Here is a 24,331-nt window from a genome sequence, read left to right on the forward strand (position 1 = left end):
AGACAGGGTTGAAAACTTGCTGGGAAGTCAGATAATTAAAGAAGGACTTCATCTTCAGGGTCACAGGGGGAAGACCCAACCTTCCTTCAAAAGTTAACTTAAAAAAGTTAACTTAAAAAAATAGGGCCACTCTGCAAGAAAAAACTTTCCACAAATAAATCCTTGAAATAAGATGTATTTAATTTTCTAGTAAAATGCTCCTGTAGCCAACCACTGCTGGAAACCCCTTCTCCACCTGACAAAATGTGGGTCTGGGTAAGGCTTCTTCAGCTGCCAGAGTATGTTCCCTTCACCCAGACTCGACATTGTGGGTCTCTGCTCAGCTGAGACTCTTCTCTTGCTGAGGTTTGCATGAAGTTGCCTCACGTTCCCACCTAAACCATAGGTTCCTTAAAGGTGGGACCGGGGCTTCCATGTCACTCCCACAGCTCCAGCAACCTGCTGGTCTCACATCTTCACTGTAGTCAAAGGCAGAAATGTTTCGACATTCAAGGCAGAGCCATCTTTGAGCTTCAGTAGGTGCCTCTCAGGTGAGGAAGAGGTCTTCAGAATTTTCAGGAAATAAGCTAAGTTAAGCTGCTCCCAGGTAAGCACAATTAGTAATGGACTAAAGATAAAACATGAACAAAAATCAGAGGGGAAAAGAAAAGTCCCCTTTTCTTATAGTTTGGCTGTATCCCACCCAAATCTCTTCTTCAATTATAGTTCTCATAAGCCCTATGTGTTGAGGGAGGGATCCGGTGGGAAGTGATTGGACTATGGGGGTGGTTTCCCCCATGCTGTTCTCGGTGAGAGTGAGTTCTCATGAGATCGGATGGTTTTATAAGCCTCTGGCATTTCCCCTGCTTGGGCTTCTGTCTCCAGCTGCCATGTGAAGAAGGTTCTTGCTTCCTCTTTGCCTTTTGCCATGATTATATGTTTCCTGAGGCCTCCCCAGCCACGTGGAACTAAGTTAATTAAACCTCTTTCCTTTATAAATTACCCAGTCTTGGGTATTTCTTTATAGCAGTATGAGTACAGACTAATACAGTCATCATCCAAGACTCAGCAGTCTTAGCTAGCAAAGGAGGTTCAGGTCAGCGTCTCTCCTGAAACTGGTTCCCAACTGCCGCTGCCCTCCAGCCTTCGTGACTGCCGTATTTAAGCCGAAATTCAAACTCCCTAGCCCAGCACATAGGACCCAGCCCCATGCACACAAACATTCAAGACTTTTCCTAACCTTGCTTGGCTTCCTCACAGTTCACTGCAGCCTTGACTTCCTGTGCTCAAGCGATCCTCCCACATCAGCCTCCTGAGTAGCTAGAACTCCAGGCATGTACCACCATGCCCAGCTAATTTTTATTTTTTTTTGTAGACAGGGTCTCTCTATGTTGCCCAGGCTGCACTGAACTCCTGGGCTCAAGCAATTCTTCTGCCTTGGCCCTAAGGACTGATTCACTGGTCTGTCTCCCTACAAGGCCACAGAGAGTGGCCCACTGTCAGGAAAGCTCTCTTACATCTGTGTTTCTGGAACCTGGTAGCAGATCTACCACTGTTAAAGACTGAAAATGGTTTTTCCCAAGACAGTAGAGAATAATGAAGTACCTTGAGCCTCAGGGAAGATCCAATGAGCCAATCTAGGCCAAGTCTGTGTCCACTTGCCAAATGAGTGTTAAGATTCCCTCACCATCATGGTGGCACACACCTGTGGTCCCAGCTACTTGGAAGGCTGAGGTGGGAGGATGGCTTGAGCTCAGGAGGTCAAGGCTGCAGTGAGCCAAGATCAAGCCACTGCACTCTAGCCTGGGTGACAGAGCAAGACCCTGTTTAAAAAAAAAAAAAAAAAAAAAAAAGTCCCTCAACCTCACTAGAGATTAGTGTTTCATTTACGCTATGGACATCTGCCCAGGAAGAGAGCCCAGGCTGTCATCCCTCCCAAATGAGAGCTGTGACTGCACCAGAGTTCACAACCACTGCCTCGGAAGACCTGTTTTTAAAAACATTATCTTGTATAACTTAAAAATTACTCACTTAGCCGGGCGTGGTGGCTCAAGCCTGTAATCCCAGCACTTTGGGAGGCTGAGGCGGGTGGATCACGAGGTCAAGAGATCGAGACTATCCTGGTCAACATGGTGAAACCCCGTCTCTACTAAAAATACAAAAAATTAGCTGGGCATGGTGGCGCGTGCCTGTAATCCCAGCTACTCAGGAGGCTGAGGCAGGAGAATTGCCTGAACCCAGGAGGCGGAGGTTGCGGTGAGCCGAGATCGCGCCATTGCACTCCAGCCTGGGTAACAAGAGCGAAACTCTGTCTCAAAAAAAAAAAAAAAAAATTACTCACTTGCTTTTCACTAAGGGATCTCCTTAATATCTGTTGTTTTTTAATGTAAAGCAACAAATATTAAAGAGATCTCGACCGGGCGCGGTGGCTCAAGCCTGTAATCCCAGCACTTTGGGAGGCCGAGGCGGGTGGATCACGAGGTCAAGAGATCGAGACCATCCTGGTCAACATGGTGAAACCCCGTCTCTACTAAAAATACAAAAAATAAGCTGGGCATGGTGGCGTGTCCCTGTAATCCCAGCTACTCAGGAGGCTGAGGCAGGAGAATTGCTTGAACCCAGGAGGCGGAGGTTGTGGTGAGCCGAGATCGCGCCATTGCACTCCAGCCTGGGTAACAAGAGTGAAACTCCGTCTAAAAAAAAAAAAAAAAAAAAGAGAGATCTTAATGCTTAATGTTTGTTTTAAGAAATCTTTTGGAAAGTAGTAACTTCAACTTTTCCTATCCTGGAAAGTCAAAAATTATAAACAAGCTCTTTTTCAAAAAATAGGATTGCTAACTGAAATACTCTAGAAACATTTCCACAGTGTAAACAGAAGAAGCTATGATTAGGGCTGGAGCCTTCTTTCATAATTCAGTTTTAAGTACAAACCTGGCTCCAGAAACCGATCTACCCCCGTAACTGTTTGGCACTGGGCTTCCTGGGAGAGTGCTAGGCTGGCGTTGACCTCCAGTGTCCAGCAGGACAGCCAGAGGCGAGTGACATGAGGATGACGACAGGGTGCTGCCACCTCAGCCACATCCTCTCTGCAGGGGATGAGCATCTTCAGACTCATACCAGGGCAATAACTGAGGAATCACTTTGGTCTTATTTCGAAAACAGGAATAGCTGCATTTAATTTCATTCAGTAAATCAATTCCAGTTAACTTACCATCTCTTAGAAAACGGGAGAAAGCAAACATAGGACATGAAAAGTTAAAGACGCGTGACATACTGGAGAGTAGTAAGTGCACATGTGGCAATTAAGGATTGTAATTTAGATGTAACACAAGGAAAAAAGTAAAATTATTGTACTTTATTGCTGTATCTATGCTTTCCCAGTATAGCTATACTACTACAGGGAGCCACAGAGTGCCACCTTCTGGTTTAAAACTGCGACACCTTCTTCATTTCTTTTGAAATGCCACTTTATAAGGTGGATGTAGAAAGCAACAGCAGCAGTTACAAAATGTTGTCTGAGTGATTCTGAGAGCTCAAAACAAGGATCCGTGTATAGGCTGAATAAAAAGACGTTCACATAACAGTGCACGCTGTGGAACTTTAACACGAGTCTTCAGGTGGAATTTCTGTGTAAACCTTAGTAGAGATGCGACTCACGGAGACCAAAAGTAAAATCTCTTTACCATTTAGTTTAGTGAGGTGGTCTGCATTCTCGCAAACAACTTACAAAGTACAAGAAATGTCTGTGAGTACTAGGCATAGAATATTTCGTTTTCTTACGGAAGGAGCAGCAAGGGACAAGGAACCTCATGGACACCCTGCCATCACCTTTCCTGAAGACACACACCCCTAGGAATGGTGGTGGAAGCCTGGCAGCAAGCCACCCTTCATTCTTTTTGGTTGTTTAAAATACAAGCACTTTCTGACATCTCTCTCCCTAGTGCATGAGCCCCACTCAACCTGGCAGGATACAACCCACGTCCTCGTTTAGTTTTCCCCTTGCAATTATTTACAGGACGCCTACAGATACGGTACAAACTAGTATGAAATTAATGATAGTTTGCATTTCCAGACACGCTCTCGTGGTTAAATAAATATACCACGCCGATTCTGAAGACGGTTCAAAGTTAAGGTGACTCAGAAGCATTGGCATCCACAGCTGCAGAAACAGGCTTCTCGCTGACTGGAGTGGAGTCGCCGACTCTGTCCTCAACAGTGGCAGGGGCCTGGGCAGTGGGGGGTGTCACATCCACAGTGAGTGAGGAGGCAGTGTCTGCCTTTGCAGTAGTTGTGACAGGGTCGGAGGGTGGGCTGCCAGTGGGCGGGAAGGAAGACAGCAGCTCCCCTGAGCTTGTCGCAGAAGAGCTCTCTGGAACCAAGGGGAATGATGGGAGGAACTCGGATGGCAGGGGAAGAGGTGCAATGCCAGCTAAGTTTCGGGGGGGCAAGGAAGACAGAGGTGGCAGACCTAGGACAGAAACGGCACAGATCATACATCCTCCCGGCACTGAAAGGGCAGCAGGCATCGCCAAAGGGCTATTTTTACTTATATTTCATTAAGGAAACTGAAGCTGAGTAGGTTAACACAAATCACAACCTTTCCAGATGGAGGCCCTGGCAGGGCTAACTATTCCCTATCAAGCCTGCCTAGAGGAATAGGTTCTCAGCTTCTAGGCTCCATGTGGCCTGGCCCAGCACTGGGGGAAACTGGCTCAGGGAAGAAATGATCCAGTCAGGACAGATAGCAGCCCACCCAGTAGGTGACATAGCTACACTGGATTTCAGACAGGGGGGACTCATGCTCACTCAGGCCAGCTGCAAGCTGAGTTACAGCTGCACTTTTGACAGACAACATGAAGAGGTAGGCAACAACCATCCTGCAATGGCAGCAGAAAGGAAGGGCCTGGAGTATCACCCCCTCCACTGTCCTCAACAGGGATACCCGCCTCTGCTTAAAATCTGTGATTGACAACCATTTACATTATACTTGGTGGGCTCATTATAATGATCTTAAAATGCAAGTCCAGGCGTGGTAGCTCACACCTGTAATCCCAGCACTTTGGAAGGCCGAGATGGGAGGATTGTTTGAGCCCAGGAGCTAAAGACCAGCCTGGGCAACATGACAAAACCTTGTCTCTATTAAAAAAAAAAAAAATACAAAAATTAGCATGGTGGCACACACCTGTAGTCCCAGCTACTAGAGACTACAGTGCCACTGAGGTGGGAGGATTGCTTGAATCCAGGAGGTGGAGGCTACCGTGAGATGAGATTATACCACTGCACTCCAGCCTGGGCAACAGGGTGAGACTCTGTCTCAAAAAAAAGATTTTAAAATACAGAATGAAGGAAAGGGTAATTACTTCAAGAAACAAAGGAAAAGCAGGGTGTAAAGCACAGGTTCAAAGGGCAACCCCCAGCTGGTGAAACCCTCACTGCTGAGAGCCTGTCAAATTTGGGGAAAGGGCAGAGGAGGAGCCAAGAATACAGGGCACAAAAGGAAAGTGGGGGTGAGTGCTGAGACGGTAAATGGTTCTTTGACTTTACTACTAGTACTTCACTTTTATTTTTATTTTGAGACAGAGTTTCATTCTGTCACCCAGGCTGTAGTGCAGTGGTGCAATCTCAGCTCACTACAACCTCCGCCTCCTGGGTTCAAGCGATTCTCCTACCTCAGCCTCCCAAGTAGCTGGGATTACAGGCAGGTGTTACCACGCCCAGCTGATTTTTGTATTTTTAGTAGAGACGGGGTTTCACACCATATTGGCCATGCTGGTCTTGAACTCCTGACCTCAGGTGATCCACCCACCACCACCTTGGCCTTCCAAAGTGCTAGGATAATAAGTGTGCTCTTAAGCTTTTTAAACAAAAAAGATGAATAGTTATTTGAAGTAGCTGAAATTTGTTGAACTGATTCACTCTTTCCAGAAAAAACCTGAAGAGGATGGGCATTCCTGAATGAAACTTTTTATTAGAGAGAATCCTAGGAGGGTGAGGTCTGCAACATACCTGGGTTCACGAGTTCTGGTAAGCCAACCCCTGGCATGATGTGTGGCGCTGGGAGGTTGAGGCTGAGGTTGGGGAGGTTGGGCAGTCCTGCAGGTAAAGGCATCAGACCTGAATAGAAGGCAGAAAAGGACAAAAGGGAAATCACTTGACCTGGGGAAGAAATAAATCCATGTGTATTAAAAACAATCCCAGCTACTCCCAAGTGACAGTACCAGAAGTCAACCTAATGTGTGGCAGTTTGTATCATAATCGCATTAACAACAACAAAATTTCACTTAACTGAAATATATTTCTATATCCAAGTGATTAGATAGATTAGGTGGCTAAATGGGTAAAGATGAAAATAAATAATACTCCTAATGCTCTGGAATAAGAATGATTATGGCCCGAGTGCCTTGGAGAAAAGGCTGATTTGTTTCAGTAAATATGGCAGAAAATGAAACCAAATTTTTCTTTGATGGTTGAGGTTTACAGTCTCTATGGCATTTTAAATTTCTTATTCTGAAAAATAATTGCAGACTTAGAGTTGCAAAAGTAGTACAAAGAATCCCCACATATACCTTTCACCCAACTTCCCACATGTCCACGTGTCAGCACACTTGCTTTATCATTCTGTGTGTGCACATATTTGGTTCATGGCTTAATATGCTTGGATAATGACATTTTTAGCTATACATTAAAAGCCCTCACAATGAAAGTATATTTGATCACTGAAATAATATTTGATTATTATAGGCTAGATAAAGGGACTTGGTCTTCACTAGGAATACAAAGAGAAAAACACAAACATTTAATTTAATGTTAGAGCTACTAAAGACCCAAATAAGGAGCCTCTTCTTCCAGGACATAGTATCTGCTCACACGAATGACTGTTGGTCTGTCACTAAGGAGACATTGGAGAACGGACTTCTGCAGATTCCCGATTCCTGGCTGCTGCTGCTGCACTGTGGAGTTGCAGGGGTTGCAGGTGGCCGCTGGCTGAGGGTAAGGAGTGCTAGGCTCTGCAGCTAACTAGCTGATGACTGACATCTCTGGTTCCTTGGCTACCAAAAAGAGTTGCCCTAGCTCTCATTTATCACAAACTTACTGCCGAGATAAATTGAGATTAAAACACATAAAAAGGCCGGGCGCGGTGGCTCAAGCCTGTAATCCCAGCACTTTGGGAGGCCGAGGCGGGTGGATCACGAGGTCAAGAGATCGAGACCATCCTGGTCAACATGGTGAAACACTGCCTCTACTAAAAATACAAAACATTAGCTGGGCGTGGTGGCGCGTGCCTGTAATCCCAGCTACTCAGGAGGCTGAGGCAGGAGAATTGCCTGAACCCAGGAGGCGGAGGTTGCGGTGAGCCGAGATCGCGCCATTGCACTCCAGCCTGGGTAACCAAAGTGAAACTCCGTCTCAAAAAAAAATAAAAATAAAAATAAAACACATAAAAAGTTACCACATAGGTATAATATTTGTCATTGTTTTTAAGATGCAAATATTAGTAATGCTATTATCATTAGCCACATCTCTAGTCCCCTGGTGGTTACCTGGTAATGTAGTAGCTGGGTTCATTGGTGGCACAGAAGTGAGGGACTGGTTTACTTGTGGTGGCAATAACGGTACTGTTGGTACACCTAAAATGAAAGCACAGTATTTTCATTTCTAACAAATTCAGTGGACAAAAAATGAACAGAACGTGTTAGGACAATCTTCAGTCCCCTCCTGCACCATTGTCAGGTTTTCATTTGGTCCCAATTTCCAGCTGCAACTGATTGTATGTCACTCTTTATGGCAGCTCCACTAATGCTGCCCACGGCTCTTCTCTTAACAAAGGCTGTTACCAGAGCCTGGGCCAAGAGGGCAGGAGGCCCTGCAATTCCACTCCCAGCCCAGCTCACTGGATAAGAGGTTTAGGCCTGACCTAAGCAGGGCGGAAATAGAAAACTATCTTAGACATTTGTAAATAGGACACAAGGATTCTAGTCCATCTCTACTGGGCTCCTAAATTAAGATGCCATGTAAGCCTGGGGTTTCAGGGGGACTATGTGTCCTGTGAAACAGAGAATGCTGGTTTGTGAAAGCAGAGAATGTCATAGGTAGCCTGAAAGAGACAAAACAGCGTATGAACCTCTAGAATGTAGACAATGACCTGGCTTCCTGAATGTCCATTTCCTTTTGACCTTAGGTTCTGTGATAGTCCTCTGAAGTCTAATACATTTCCATTTGTACTAACGTTAGCTTGAGGAGGTTATGGTTTTCATACACAAGCCTCAGGATACCACCTAGTCATGTTTACCACTTACCCCAGTGGGAGGTTTTGCTGATGTTGAAACAATAAATGAAAGCACATCTTTCACTAATTTAGCATTCATTTTCATTTATCTAGCACACTGATTCCAGATTTTGTCTTACAGATCTGCATAAATATGGTAGTGGGAATAAATTGTGTCTAAAAGTATGAACCAACCAGGCAGACGGTCTATTATTTATTCATTTGTCTACTTTTCTGCGGAATTCAGAGGCAAGCAAAAATAAGAAAAAAGTCTAACTGAAGCACTGGCAAATGCTCTACTAGATCCCAGACTGCATAATTTCATTCAAATACAAGAAGCTGTTCTCTATTCTGTACCAAAATGTTAGTGACTGTGTGCTTTGTAAGTGGTCAGACACAACAGCAATGCTATCATTTTTTTATATTTGTTTTGAAATCTTGGGTTTTAAGAAAATAAAAGCAGCTTGGATTGGTTAAGCAAATTTCTTCTATTTCCCAGTAAAGTCTTTAACATAAGTTTCTTTTCATTCTTAAAGGATACATTCACAAGTCTCAAAAATAACTGACTAAATCTAAGCCAGGAATTCTAAATCTAGGGCCCACAAATGGGCTTCAGGGGGTCTGTGAAGCTCCTAAAATTATATACAACAATTTTGGAAGGCAGGTTCTTTGCTTTCATCAGATTCTCAAAGGAGTTGAATGCATACTTGAGTGTGGTCATTCAAGTTTTTTGGGGCACCTACTGTATGTTACACATAGTTCTAGGCACCGAGGCACTTTGCAACTTGAAGAAAACAGAAATCACAACCTTCAGGAAATTTATGTTCTAATGAGGGGCAGGAAAAGGAAAGGAGAAAAATCAAGTAAGTAAAATACATAGCATGTAAAATGGTGATACACTTGGGCCAGGTGTGGTGGCTCATGCCTGTAATCCCAGCACTTTGGGAAGCTAAGGCAGGTGGATCACCTGAGGTCAGGGGTTCAAGACAAGCCTGGGCAACATGGTGAAACTGTGTCTCTACTAAAAATACAAAAATTAAGTTGGTATGGTGGTGAGCGCCTATAATCCCAGCTACTTGGGAGGCTGACGCAAGAGAATCACTTGAACTTGGGAGGCAGAGGTTGCAGTAAGCCAAGATCACACCACTCCACTCCAGCCTGGGCAACAATGCAAGACTCCATCTCAAAAAGAAAAAAAGAAAAAAAAAAAAAGGTGATACACTGTAGAAAAATCAAGCAGGGAAGGAGAACAGAAAGTGTGAGGGGTGCACTGAAAAGGTCACAATGAATGCCACTTCAAAATGGTAGAGTAATTTTCTAAAAATTTTATAATCCAAAAATCTTCACATCCACAAAGAAGTTTAAAAATATATATACTTTTATTTCTCTATAGTTACTTTTGTATCTCTACAGTTACATTACATAGGCTATTATATTACATTATGTCACACTGTATGAGCTACTTTGCAAGCAATATAATGAAAAGTGAAGACAGAAAACTAAATGCTCATCAAAAAGTTGTTTCTCACTTGTTATTATGCTAGAACATTTTAGTCTTTTCAAATTTATTTACTCAAAAGTGATGATGTCAATTTTTTTGAGTCTCTTGAGCAGTTACTGCTTTATTTACATCTGTCTTTAACAGAAGCCATTTCCCTGCAGTGCCATAAGCCAGGGATCTCTGTGCATGTGCTTATAAGATAATACAAATATAACTACAATGTAATGAGGAAAGATTTAAAATGTCAAAGAGAAGGCCGGGCGCGGTGGCTCAAGCCTGTAATCCCAGCACTTTGGGAGGCCGAGGCGGGTGGATCACGAGGTCGAGAGATCGAGACCATCCTGGTCAACAAGGTGAAACCCCGTCTCTACTAAAAATACAAAAAGTTAGCTGGGCATGGTGGTGCGTGCCTGTAATCCCAGCTACTTAGGAGGCTGAGGCAGGAGAATTGCCTGAGCCCAGGAGGCGGAGGTTGCGGTGAGCAGAGATCGCGCCATTGCACTCCAGCCTGGGTAACGAGAGCGAAACTCCGTCTCAAAAAAAAAAAAAAAAAAAAAAAATGTCAAAGAGAAACTAGGGCTTGAAGAGACATGTCAACTACCTCTTAAAATCAGAAGAGCATTTGGGGCCGGGCGCGGTGGCTCATGCCTATAATCCCAGCACTTTGGGAGGCTGAGGCGGGTGGATCACCTGAGGTCAGGAGTTCTTTCGAGACCAGTCTGGTCAACATAGTGAAACCCCGTCTTTACTAAAAATACAAAAAATTAGCCGGGCACAGTGGTGCACATCTGTAGTCCCAGCTACTCAGGAGGCTGAGGCAGGAGAATTGCTTGAACCCAGGATCACGAGGTCAGGAGTTCAAGACCAGCCTGGCCAATATGGTGAAACCCCGTCTCTCCTAAAAATACAAAAATTAGCCGGGTGTGGTGGCATGCACCTGTAGTACCAGCTACTTGGGAGGCTGAGGCAGAGAATCACTTGAACCTGGGAGGCGGAGGCTGCAGTAAGCCCAGGTCGTGCCACTGCATTCCAGCCTAGGTGACAGAGCGTGATAATGGGTACAGGGTTTCTTTTGATGTGATGAAATATTCTGAAATTGACTGAGGTTATTGGTTTTACAACTCTGCAAATACACTAAAAAACACAGGATTGTATACTTTCAGCAGGTGAATTATATAGTAATATGCATTTTATCTTAAGAAAGCAATTAAAAAAATAACAAAAACCCAAAACAAATAAAAAGGACTACATTAGGTGGAACAAGGAATGAAGAAAAGGAAGGAGGCCAGTTGCAATGGCTCAAACCTGTAATCCCAGCACTCTGGGAGGCCAAGGAGGGCTGATCATGTGAGTTCAGGAGTTCCAGACCAGCCTGGCCAACACGGTGAAACTCCGTGTCTCCTAAAAATACAAAAATTAGCTGGGTGTGGTGGCACACGCCTGTAATCCCAGCTACTTGGGAGGTTGAGGCATGAGAATCACTTGAATTGTGGAGGCGGAGGTTGCAGTGAGCCAAGATCGCAGCCTGGGCAACAAGAGAGAAACTCTTGTCTCAAAAAAAAGAAAAAAGAAAAGGAAGGAGACAAGCACATGTCCCCTAAGCAAGACTGAGCTCCTCAGAAAGGAGTTCGTACTCACTTTTGCGTCTCCAGTGCCTACTACTTCAGAAACACACAAACGCTTGTTGAGTAACCAGAGCAGTTTAACAGAATTTAAAGTCAGAGTTCTGACTTTACAAGTTGTAGAACCTAAGGAAAGCTCAGGTTTTAAAATATGCAGGAAAGAGATTTAAGTTCCGTATGTATCCACATGGTGACTTAGAACAAGCTATCACAGCCAGGACCTGTCAACACAGAGTACATATGTAGTTTTCAAGGTACACTGGCATTAATTATTATAATTTTATTTTTTGAGACAGAGTCTCACTCTGTTGCCCAGGCTGGAATGCAGTGGCACAATCACGGCTCACTACAGCCACAACCTCAGAGGCTCAAGCAATCCTCCCATCTTAGCTTCTTGAGTAGCTGGGACTACAGGTGTACACCACCACACCTGGCTAATTAAATTTTTTTTTTTTTTTTTTTTTTGTAGAGACAGGGTTCTACCATATTGCTGGTCTTGAACTCCTGAGCTCGGGCAATCCTCCTGCCTTAGCCTCCCAAAGTGCTGGGATTATAGGTATGAGCCACTGTATCTGGTCAATTTTAAAAATTCTATGCAATAATATTACAAAATAAAATAGACTGAAAACAGAATATATTTTTCTACACACCTGTACTGAGAACATTACTGACAGCTGGTGGAGTTGAGCTAATAGTAAGTCCAGCCAGACTCTGTTCAATTCCTGTAGTTCCTGGTGGTGACAAAGACGGAGGATTAACTGAGGACAGCTGGACCTTCCAAAAAAAGAAAAGGAAGATTACTTAAGTTTATTTAAAAGAAAATACAAACATTGGTTCTTACCTGCCCTGTATGTATCTGAATCAGACACGTATTTGGTTCATATACGAGCTGTCACAAGCTTCATCTGGCACATCTGCCTCCACACACTCCCTCCTAATTGTGGCACATGTCATGGACCATGCACTGTAAGCAACTCTCTGTCCTGTCACTTCTAGTCTTGGGACACATGGCTTCTACCCCAAGTTGCACCCACTGTTCTAGATATTTCCACACGAGGAGAGATTCTACTCTCTCCTCTTTCCTCACCACCTGGAAATCATTTTATTCAGCCTTTAAGCCACCACTCCTTTCCTCTTCACTCTGAATTCCCAGCCGGTTTATTTATTTATTTATTTTAACTTTCCTTGCTCAGGAAAGAAATCAGCTGGAAGTCTTAATACATGATAGACATCACTTCTCGGCCTTTTGGCTAAGATCAAATGTAATACATGATAGACTTCTCAAGATTTCCAACCTCATGAGTCCATTTAATATTTTCTCATCAGTGAATAAATGTAGCAGCCAGAACTCCACCTTTCAGGAGAAGAAAAAAAAAGGAGTCTATAAGGACTCTACAGATGGGTGGTTTCATTTCTGAATAATCCACCTTCTGCAACTCCAGTGCCCTCTGGTACATTCTGAGACAACCTGTATTCCGGCCCTTTCCCTAGCTGCTAGTCACTGTTTCATCTTCTCAGACTACCCAAAGAGGTTCATCTGGGAAAGCCCTGATCGTGGTCAGTGGATATGGTGGTTGGGGTCTGAACATGTAACTATATTGGCTCTAGCCATGAAGCAATGGCAGGGATGAAACTTCTCAGCAGCTCCTCTTTCCTTCCTCTAGAACTGAGGATGACCAAATTGCACAGACAAAACCACAGTGGCAACAGCCCTGTCTTTACAACAGCAGCATTTTCTTTTTGGATGTTTGGTTTTTATTTAGTTGTGCAGACTAGAGTTAACTGCCCTGAGGTGCCTTAAGAAACCTCAAAAACCCTATAAGCTTGCTCAAATATCTCGTTCCCTAAAAAGTCTTCCTTTGATCCTGTAATAGCCCCCTCACTCCTCCCATGACCCCCCCCCCCAACACACAGTTCTCCTTGTTTTCTCAGTTGTTTCTTGAAACAGTAAGCAACAGCCAGCAGCACCTTTCTACCCATTCACTCTGTTGACTTGCAATTTGGCATTTGCCTCCTGGCAAGTCTCTGAAATTGCTCTCGCCCAGGACATGATTTTTTTTCACTCCTTTCACCTGACTTCTCTGCAGTACCTGACATGGCTGACTGTGTCCAATTTCTTGAAGCTTTGTTTTCCCTCTGGCCTTCTGCTGAGCTTCCTTTGCTAGATCTCTGCCCATTCAGATTGTCAAGATTCTGACTGCAGTCCTCTGACCCATCCAGACTCAATCTCTACCAGTACAGGTATCTTAACAGCCACTGGGTTGCATTACCCTCTCTTTGCTGATGATTCCCAAATCTGCATCTCTAGCCCTGTCCTTTTCCCCCAAATCCGGACTCATATAGCTAACCTCTATCTAGGTATTTTACATGAACCTCAAATTTAACACAATCAATACTTAACTCATCATCTACTCTATCTTATAGTGTTACTGCCGTAGACTTGTTTTGGTAAAAACTTCATTATATACTCAGATAGGAACATTATCTTACCTCTGTAAACCCATCTTTAAGAGGAGTAATAGGTGTACCAGCCATTTGTCCTGGAAGAGAAATTTTCTTTCCTTCCTCAAATGGGCGTGTAGGTATTCGATGCAAATAACCATATCCAATGCCACATCCTAGGCTATAAAAACATTTTTTTCTTAATGTAGTTATCAATCACAGCTTGTATTTCTTTGAGCTTTTTTTTTTTGGCAACTCAAGAGCATAGATTCAAGTTGTCCTGAATAAAGTTGTCCTGAATATACATTCCCTTTTTTTTTTGAGATTTTTTTTTTTTTTTTTTGAGATGGAGTTTCGCTCTTGTTACCCAGGCTGGTGTGCAATGCCACGATCTCGGCTCACCGCAACCTCTGCCTCCCGGGTTCAGGCAATTCTCCTGCCTCAGCCTCCTGAGTAGCTGGGATTACAGGCATGCACCACCATGCCCAGCTAATTTTTTTTGTATTTTTAGTAGAGACGGGGTTTCACCATGTTGACCAGGATGGTCTTGATCTCTTGACCTCGTGATCCACCCGCCTCGGCCTCCCAAAGTGCTGGGATTACAGGCTTGAGCCACCGCGTCCGGCCTTTTTTTGAGATTTTAAGATATAAAAACAAATTCCATTCTTTTCAGTAATATCATCTAAGCAGAGGTCTCCTGGACCATCCCATAGAAAACGGCACCCTTTCCTCCACTGTGGACACCACTGTTACTCCTTTATTTTTCAAGCATTCATCACCGTCCAACACACTGTGTATTTGTTTACTATCTATCTCCCTCAACAAAACGTTAAGGTCCTTAAGGGCAGAGACCTTGTCTGTTTACTGCCTTCACAGCTGCTGGCATATGGTAGACACCGATGATTATTTGCTAAATGAATGACATACATAAAGCCTTTGCACTGAAGCGCTCTAAGCACTTCTGTATGATGACATCATTTACACATTCTATAGTTCTCCTTGAGAACCTGACACAAATCAGTCATGTATGTTCAACCCAGATCTCTTCTATTTCATTCTCCCACTGCTACCAGATGTGATCACATTGCTTCTTTCTAGTCTGATGACTTCCCAACATTTGTTTCTCTTTCCTCCCTTTGTGGAATTACTTCTCTGCTGTTGGGTGCAGTGCTGGTGAGACTGTCAATCAGTCTGCTCTGTCCAAACCAAGGGCAAACCATGGTCAAAGCCAGGCCAATTTCTCTTGCCCATGGCTGCAAACCTTGGGAATCAGAGAAAAAACAAAAATGGCTTTAGCAGAATGAATGCTGATGAAATTGCCAAAAACTTCTTATCTAAATCCCTAGAGGTTTTCTGAGTCCTGTCCTTTCTACATCTGGTTCTTTAGCTATTTCTTTGATTACATGAGCTAATCTACATCAGTAAGTATGTTATTCTGCTTGTGATGCTGACAGCTAGTTTTTACCATTTGAACCCAAAAACCCCTACTAATAACAATTATCACAGCTTCAACTGGTCAGAATATATCAGAATTCCTGACTGTGGTATTTAAGGCTCTCCATATCAGGTTCCAACTTATGTTTCCCTCATGATGTCTTTTATTTCCCAAACAGCTTGACACTTTCAGAGTACACCATGCATGAATACCTCTGTGCCTTTCCCTGCCACACCATCTATTATCTCCACTGCTACCAAAAGCTGGGTGAGCCGCCAGTGGCCAACTTCAGCTCTTGGTATTTGGTTTTTTTTTTTAGACAAGTTATTACTCTGTTGCCTGGCTGTAGTGCAGTGGCATGATCTTGGCTCACCGCCGCAACCTCCGCCTCCTGAGCTCAAGCAATTCTCCCACTTCAGCCTCCTGAGTAGCTGGGACTACAGGCGCATGACACTGTGTTCAGCTAATTTTTATATTTTTTGTAGAGATGGAGTTTCATCAGGTTGCCCGGGCTGGTCTTGAACTTCTGAGTTCAAGTGATCCACCAGCCTCTGCCTCCCAAAATGGTTGCATTACGGGCGTAAGCCACCGTGCCAGGCCTTGCTCTTCTTTAACCAGTCTGATTTGCACAATGATGCTTCATCTCACAGTTATTTGTTCCTTCTTCCCTCATAATCAAAACTGCAATTCAGCCAGGCATGGTGGCTCACACCTATAATCCCAGCACTTTGGGAGGCCAAGGTGGGAAGAATGCTTGAAGCGAGGAGTTCAAGACTAGCCTGGGAAACAAAGCAAGGCCCCATTTCTAAATTAGCCGGGTACAGTGTGTACACCTGTAGTCCCAGGTACTCAGGAAGCTGAGGCAGGAGGACTGCTGGACCCCAGGAGTTAAAGTCTACAGTGAACTATGACTATGTTCCAGCCCAGGTAATAGAGCAAGACCCTGTCTCCAAACAAACAAAACCCTACAATTCTCACTGGACTGGATCTCACATAGATTTAGAGAAATAAAGATTAAATAATTTATATTGATCAATTATGGCCTTTCAGAGGTAGCTGCATTTGAAAACAGGGTGCTTACTGATCAAAGTAATTAAGTAGTAAGAGACAATGCACTTGAAGCAACAGCAAGACTCTGGGCAAACTTAAAGATCATCTAAGAATTAAATTAAGAGAAGTAAGATTTAATAAATGAAACGTGGTCAGCCTCTGAGGAAGGACTAAAAACAGAGGCACAGAAAGGCCAAATGCATGGTCAGAGGCAGTCTGAGGAAAATGCTCTGTATGGGCCTAGCTAACGCAATGGCCAATTGACAGTATTAAACACATCAAAAGGACAAATGTCTTTCAAAGAATGTAGCAAAATTTAGTCAACATAATTAAAAAAGAAAGAATATATGTGATGTTCTTTGCTGTTGGTCTTCACTGTCCACAGGATCTCTTCCTCCAGTTTGATTCCATGCTCATCAGGCATTCTTGTGGTACTAATCTGACCTGAATGTTCTTCTAACTGGAGAGGGGGTATTTTTTCTACTGCAAACTGAAAATTTGCCATTCAAATAAATACAGCAGCTTCTCTGCAAATCTAGTTTATATGAGGAAGTGCCTCTGTAGTGAATAAATTTTGAATGGCTTGAGTAGGTCGTATTTCTGGGTGCTTAGAAACCTGGGCAAGGGACAATAATTTCATCAAGTATTGCCCTAGATAGGCCAGACTCTTGGGTGACACATCTATCTTACTTTTCTCAAACTGCAACAAGTTGGAATTCTAGTGGCAAAACACATTCAGCTGGAGAATATCAGGTAGTGTGGGTAAAGATACCGTGAGCAAATGGAAGCTTTTCCTGCCTGCAGCAACTAAGTTATCCTTTTCCCAGCATAGGACTAAAACTTTTGAAAACACGTGGAAAGTTTCCAAATCCTAGGCTTTTCTATAATTACCGCTTATGTGCAATAATTCTTCAAATTAAAAAGAAAGCTGTTAGCTCTTAGGTCAGTAAAGAAAAGGACTATAGTACATATAATACGGTCCCTAGGTATGTACTTTAAAAAAATGGGTTCCAATATTCTAGGCTAGCTCTTCCCTTTTTTAAAGAGGAGTCTTATAATAAACGAGTAATGGTTCTTTCAAAATAAAAACAACCAATGTTTACAACATATCTGACTGGTAAGTTTAAGTAGTCATAACTTAGTCTAAAAAATAACCTTACCTGCCTTCTCCACCCCATGCAGAATTTGGTGTAATAATCACTTCTCGGCAGTTATCAGTGTCTGTGTTATACACATAAAGTTTCAGTGGTTTTGCTTCATGTGTTTCAATAAGGCTGAACAGATCTTCAGACTGTAAAAGCATCACAGGAGAAAAATGTTTTATGTTAACTGTACTTTGGAACAGTGTGTCTCAAACCTGGGTACTATCAGAACCATCTGAGAAACCTAAGAAAAAAAATACAGATTCTGGGCCCTGCCCCAGCCATAAAAATCACTTCTGAAAACCAATATACCAAGCAGGTTTAATTCGATATATTAATTCAAGCAAGGCCTACTACATACAAGGCTTTATGCCCAGTTCCTTGGCACTCAGTACAATTCTTCTATACCCAAGTTCTACATATTTTGCTCTTACTTCCCATTATTAATACCCGTTTGTCGGGCTGGGCGCAGTGACTCACGCCTATAATCCCAGCACTTTGGAAGGCTGAGGCGGGTGGATCACAAGGTCAGGAGTTTGAGACTAGCCTGGCCAATAAGGTGAAACCTTTTCTCTACTAAAAATACAAAAATTAGCTGGGCATGGTGGTGGGCATCTGTAGTCCCAGCTGCTTGGGAGGCTGAGGCAGGACAATCACTTTAACCTGGGAGGTGGAGGTTGCAGTGAGCTGAAATTGCGCCACTGCACTCTAGCCTGGGCAATAGAGTGAGACTCGATCTCCTAAAAAAAAAAAGACCTGGCTGTCTGGGCACCTTATTTGTTTCTCTCTCTCTCTTTTTTTTGAGACAGGGTCTCTCTAACTGTTGCCGGGGCTAGAGTGCAGTGGCATGATTTTGGCTCACTGCAGCCTCAACCTCTCAGGTGCAAGTGATCCTTCCACCTCAGCCTCCCAGGTAACTGGGACTATAGGCACACACCACCATTCCTGGATAATTTTTGTTTTTATAGAGATAGAGTCTTACTATGCTGCCCAGACTGGTCTCGAACTCCTGAGCTCAAGTAATTCTCTCACCTCTGCCTCCCAAACTGCTGAGATTAGAGGCATGAGCCACTGCGCCCAGGCTTTTCTCTCATTTTTGACTTAGCAATGTGTACTTCCACTAGCTTACAGACAAGGAAATGGATCTAATATAGCTGAGCTAATGTTGTCACTGAACAGAAAGGGGAAGAGAAAATGAAATCAATGAACAATTGAAAATGAGAATTTGATTTAGACTTGAGGTATGCAGAGATTTCTGTATATTATACACAAAATCTGTGCAATTGCCGCACAGTATGTGTTTCTCCTCACAGCTATACCTAGTAAGACACCTACCAGATGTTCCATTTAACACCCTGAGGCATAAGTTATGCTTGATCAACAAAGACTGAAATTTTAACTCTAAATGCAAAGCATTTCAACTCAAACATCAATGAGAAAATTTTATATAGTTTTCACTATTAATAAACACACAAATTACCTCATTCATGACTGTATCTGCTCCAATAATATAATCACTGTGTGGTCTAAGACCTGCCAGTGCTGCAGGAGAATTTGGTTCCACTTCCTAAAATGACACAAAAACACACACTAAAATTAATATATATATAATAATCTAGTTTATAGTCTCAATTTTTACTTATATTGATTTTTAAAAACTGTATACTTCCGTCTTGCTAGAGATGTGTCAGATGTCAGAAACTACAGAATATATTTTAAACTTCTGAGCATAAAAATTATATAATATTTAACAAATATTTAAAATATTTTTGTAATCTACTTTAATACATCTTCTTATAATGAACAGATCATCAGAAAAAGTTCTTAAACTTCTACATTTGCTTCTGTTGCTCAACTTAAAAAAAAAGTGATCCATATTTTAAAAAGCAATGAATGCTGATTTTTGGCAAAAACTGCCTAATAATATCCTTACAATCTTATAAAACCAGAAACAACCATTGTTAAAACATCTTTCTACACTGCTTTGTGACCACCAGTAACAGCTCAGTTGATACCTACCAACACATGCCAAACATTTTCATTTGCACCATCAAAGCTGCAGAAACGAATGCTCACTCCCAATAAGCCCTGGCCACCCCACAGGTTACTTGGTGTGACTGAGGTCTCTCGCAGCTCCAGTGTTTTGCTGCTATAGATAAGCATTTTTACGGGCTTTTCAACATTTGCTTTCAGTAGATCCTTAAGAGTGTCATTGTCTTTATTCTGTGAACACACAGAAATCATATTACTTAGTAAATAAAATTTAATGTTAAGTATTCAAATGGTTATTATAAGAGTAATAATAATAATCAACATAAATAGAACATTCAACAAAGGTTTCACCAACATTTAAATTTTCCTCCATGTAAAAGGATGTCAAGAAATTAAGAACAACTCTTATGTTAGCAACAACTTGAAACTGACTTTCTTCTAACAGCTCACTCTGGATTATAAATTGCAACCCAACATTATTTAGAATGATCCAGGGCTTCGATGTGTAAAAAACAAAATATGCCCTAAGAAGTCATATTACTAACTAAATTGTGATGACTTTGATTTTAAAAACCTAAAATATTTACTTAAATGTTAAAAGTTTAACTTTGGACTCTATTTCTAAATACATACTTCATTATTTATGAATACAAAAGAAAGTAGAAACAGCATATTAAACATTTCATTTCATAAACAAAGGCCAGATGTTGGCCTTTATTTATATGTCAGAGATGTTATAAGTAATGAACAAAAATTTTAGACTATTATGAAAAACCAACCAACTAACTACTATCAAGAATTTTCTTCGCCAAGGTTATATAATTTCCTTTTCTTAGAACTTAATGTATAAAAACTGGTTTTAATTTTGTACTTTGGAGCATATCTCTGTCTGGTTCTAATACAATTTGTATACTGTGAAACTTAGTACCAAGAAAACTGACAAGTTTGAGACAATTAGATGAAAGAATGAATCTTCCTACTGATCTATTTGTCAAGAACTAACAGAAGTCTTACATCTTTAAAAAGCAATCTTTTACATGTTAATTATTTCTTTCTGCTTATAAAAATTAAATATTTAACATATAAAAGACTCCTGTGATTCTGGAGACTTCCCTAAGATAATCAGTGGAGCATAAGCTACAATATTCTAGATATTTCAATGTTTATTAATATACAATTATTTCTACAAACTGGCATCAAAGTATACATAATGTAACTAATAAACACCCATCTCAGATCATCTGAAAAATTCCATTTGGAGAGATTATAAATACTATAGACAAAACTACAAAAAGTTGGAACTTACTAATCTTGAACCATTAATAGAAACAATAAAATCAAAGAAAGGCTCCAATCCAGCCCTATGTCCTGGAGAATTTTCTTGTACCTGCAGAAACAAAAACAACAAAAACAAAAAATGTAAATTTTAGGTGAAATTGTAAAGCCAAATCTCTCTTTTCAGTAAAAATAGACCAATTTCACTGATAATGAAATACAGTACACATTAGTTCTCTCATTTCTCTTAATCTCTCCCAGATAATGCCCGTCCAGCTCCCTAAACTCTACCCGTTCTTTACGTTCATCTTCTATTTATATTTTCATTTCTTTGAGACAGATGCTCACTCTACTGTCCAGGCTGGAGTGCAGTGGTACAAGCTCAGTTCAACTGCAACCTCTGCCTCCCTAATTCAAATGATTCTCGTGCCTCAGCCTCCCAAGTACCTGGGACTACAGGCATGCACCACCATGTCCAGCTAATTTTTGTATTTTTTGTGGAGACAGGGTTTTGCCATGCTGCCCAGGCTGGTCTTGAACTCCTGGGCTCAAGCAATCTCCCCCATTTCAACCTTCCAAAGTGCTGGGATTACAGGTGTGAGCCACTGCAGTGGGCCTAGTTCATCTTCTATCCTTCTGTGGTTCTATTTCCACAATACTTTCTCCTTTTTTGAGAGAAAGGCGGTAATTCTCTCAGTAATTAGCACAGGACATAATAGACAGTTAATCATTACAATTAAGCAATAAATCAAGCAATTATTCCTTGAATACTAATAGCAAGGTACCACTCAGTTACAAAGTGAAGACAGGCACACAGTCACCTGCGTCAAGTCATTAATAAACTGTTGAGGAGCAGGTGAGAAGAGGAAGGGGCAATGGAAATGCAGCCCTCTAATCACTGTAAGACCAAACAGGTTAAGGGCTTTTCAGCATAAGGTTCTAAGGGAAAGATTAGATTAATTCTGATTGAAGAAGCTTCAGACACAAAATGTGACACTGAATTGTGTTTTAAAAAGAGAGTAGAACACTGAAAGGTAAAGATGGTCAAGGGGGTATGAAGGACATCTGAAAATGGAAAAAACAATGTGAGTAAACATCCAGAAGCAAGATCTGAAGAATGAGGATCATAGCATGTATAGCTAGACAACAGGGTTGTATGGACAGAAATAGAGAATTATAGATTTTAAAAACTAGGATTAACCCAGAAATCCTCTAATCCAGGGATCTTAAATTGAGGTCTGTGGATGGCTTTAGAAAATACTACAGCTCCTGAAATTACATGCAATCTTTTATATAAATAAGCAGTTTTCAGGGTGTAAATATTGGTGACTTTCATCAGATTTTCAGACGGTTTCTCCATGACTCCAAGAAGGTTTAAAAACCATGTATTCTGTGCAGTTCTTTTATTTTATAGGTTAAAAAAAAGAATCCCATATCTTTTTTTTTTTTAAAGAATCCCGTATCTTATGATCCCATAGTTGTTTAATGGTGGAAGTGAAACTCAAAACTTCATCTTTTAAATTTTTATTTCTTGAGACGAGAGGCTTGCTCTATTGCCCAGGCTGGAGAGCAGTGGCATGATCTTGGCTCACTGCAACCTCTGCCTCCCAGGTTCAAATGATTCTTGTGCCTCAGCCTCCCAAGTAGCTGGGATTACAGGTGTGCACCACCACACCAGCCTTATTTTTTTAAATTAATTAATTTTTTTTGTAGAGGCAGGGTTTCACTACGCTGGCCAGGCTGGTCTCGAAATTCTGGCCTCAAATGATCTGTCCACCTTGGCCTCCCAATGTGCTGGGATTACAGGTGTGAGCCACTGCACCTGGCCAAAAGTCTATCTTGAAACTATTAGTACAACAGAAGGGTGGGCTGGAAAGAAAGGGCAGAGCTAGATTTATTGGCCTTTAAATGGAAGAGTGGGATTACTTTTAACATAATTCATAGTTTCATTACTTAGCTTCTCAACAACAGATTGTCAAATTTTCAAAATTTATAGTAAAATGTTACTAGCTCGTAATAGTAGAAACATGACAAAAAAGCAAATATAATCCACTCTGCATTTTTTTTTTTTTTTTTTTTTTTGAGACGGAGTTTTGCTCTTGTTACCCAGGCTGGAGTGCAATGGCGCGATCTCGGCTCACTGCAACCTCTGCCTCCTGGGTTCAGGCAATTCTCCTGCCTCAGCCTCCCGAGCAGCTGGGATTACAGGCACGTGCCACCATGCCCAGCTAATTTTTTTGTATTTTTAGTAGAGACGGGGTTTCACCATGTTGACCAGGATGGTCTCGATCTCTTGACCTCGTGATCCACCCACCTCGGCCTCCCAAAGTGCTGGGATTACAGGCTTGAGCCACCGCGCCCGGCCATACACTCTGCATTTTTTTCCAAAATATTTTCCTGTCTAAGGAATTTATATTCTGCTTGATATTATTAAATAATGTCAAAGTTATTCCATGGCCAGGCACAGTGACTCATGCCTATAATCCTGGCACTCTGTGAGGCCGAGGCAGGAAGACTGAAGTCCAGGAGTTTAAGACCAAACTGGGCAATATAGGGAGACCCCTGTTTCTACAAAAAATTAGGTGGGTATGGGGGTGTGCTTCTGCAGTCCCAGCTATTTGGAAGGCTGAGCTGGGAGCATCACTTGCACCCAGGAGATTGAGGCTGCATAGAGCCCAGGTCCCGTCACTGCACTCTGGCATAGGCAACAGGGCAAGAACCTGTCTCAAAACAACAACAAAAACCTATTCCACAAGAACAAAAGTTTGCATTGATATTTATAAGCTGATTTTCCATAATAGTCCAAATCTATACTCAGTTTTGCAAATACCAACAGCAAATCACAGATACATATTCAACCATACATGAAGCTGCAGTTACACAGTAACAAGTCATTTTAATACTTTCAAAATGGAACACAGATTGTCCCTAAAATACATCCCTCTAATACCAATGTCAGTCAGAGTTGTTCATTACCTCTTAATGTTACCTTTTATTTATTTTAAGCCAAATTACAGTATCATTGTCTCAGAAGAAGTAAAACTAGATATTCTTTTGTCACAGTATAGTTGCCCTATATAGATGGTTCAATGTTTAAGTCCCTAAAACCGTTTGATCATGTTTTTATGTTTTCCTGCAAATTTGGGATCAAATCATTTTTGTAAATTAAATAAGTTAAATATCAAAGGAATTTATTATTTAAAGGTGTTCAGTTTCTTATTCTTCCCCCCCCCCTTTTTTTTTTTTTTTGAGGCAGGGTCCCACTCTTGCTCAGGCTGTAGTGTAGTGGTACATTAGTAGCTTACTCCTGGCCTCCTGAGTAGCTGGGACTACATGTGTGCACCCCCATACCCAGATAATTTTAAAATTTTTTGGAGTGCACCATCATGCTTGGCTAATTTTTACATTTTTCATAGAGACGAGGGTCTCGCTATGTTGCCAAGGCAGGTCTTGAACTCCTGATCTCAAGCGATCCTCCCTTCTCAGCCTCCCAAAGTACTAGGATGACCAGGGCAAGTCACCACGCCCACCTTTTAGTCTCTGTATACTCAGTTTTCTAAAATGGGGGTGATTTCATATTCTATATATTATCAAAGAAACTGTCTAGGACTCAAAATAGCATATTTC

General features: G+C 41.9%; 1 protein-coding gene across 1 annotated transcript in view; it reads right to left on the reverse strand.

Moving 5' to 3' along the window:
- Nucleotides 1-159: 159 nt before the first annotated feature.
- Nucleotides 160-24,331, reverse strand: part of GORASP2 (golgi reassembly stacking protein 2) — a 40,789-nt gene continuing 16,617 nt past the window's right edge. Inside the window, exons 2-10 of the mRNA XM_010352250.3 lie at nucleotides 20,736-20,816; nucleotides 19,457-19,660; nucleotides 18,918-19,004; nucleotides 17,456-17,586; nucleotides 13,859-13,991; nucleotides 12,019-12,142; nucleotides 7,521-7,607; nucleotides 5,986-6,093; nucleotides 160-4,447 (exon numbers count right to left, since the gene is read on the reverse strand). Coding sequence (XP_010350552.2) covers nucleotides 4,107-4,447; nucleotides 5,986-6,093; nucleotides 7,521-7,607; nucleotides 12,019-12,142; nucleotides 13,859-13,991; nucleotides 17,456-17,586; nucleotides 18,918-19,004; nucleotides 19,457-19,660; nucleotides 20,736-20,816 — 1,296 coding nt within the window. The 3' untranslated portion in view covers nucleotides 160-4,106. The remainder of the gene's footprint in view (nucleotides 4,448-5,985; nucleotides 6,094-7,520; nucleotides 7,608-12,018; nucleotides 12,143-13,858; nucleotides 13,992-17,455; nucleotides 17,587-18,917; nucleotides 19,005-19,456; nucleotides 19,661-20,735; nucleotides 20,817-24,331) is intronic.

This window comes from Saimiri boliviensis, chromosome 5 (assembly GCF_048565385.1).
Source record: "Saimiri boliviensis isolate mSaiBol1 chromosome 5, mSaiBol1.pri, whole genome shotgun sequence".
Lineage (NCBI taxonomy): Eukaryota > Metazoa > Chordata > Mammalia > Primates > Cebidae > Saimiri > Saimiri boliviensis.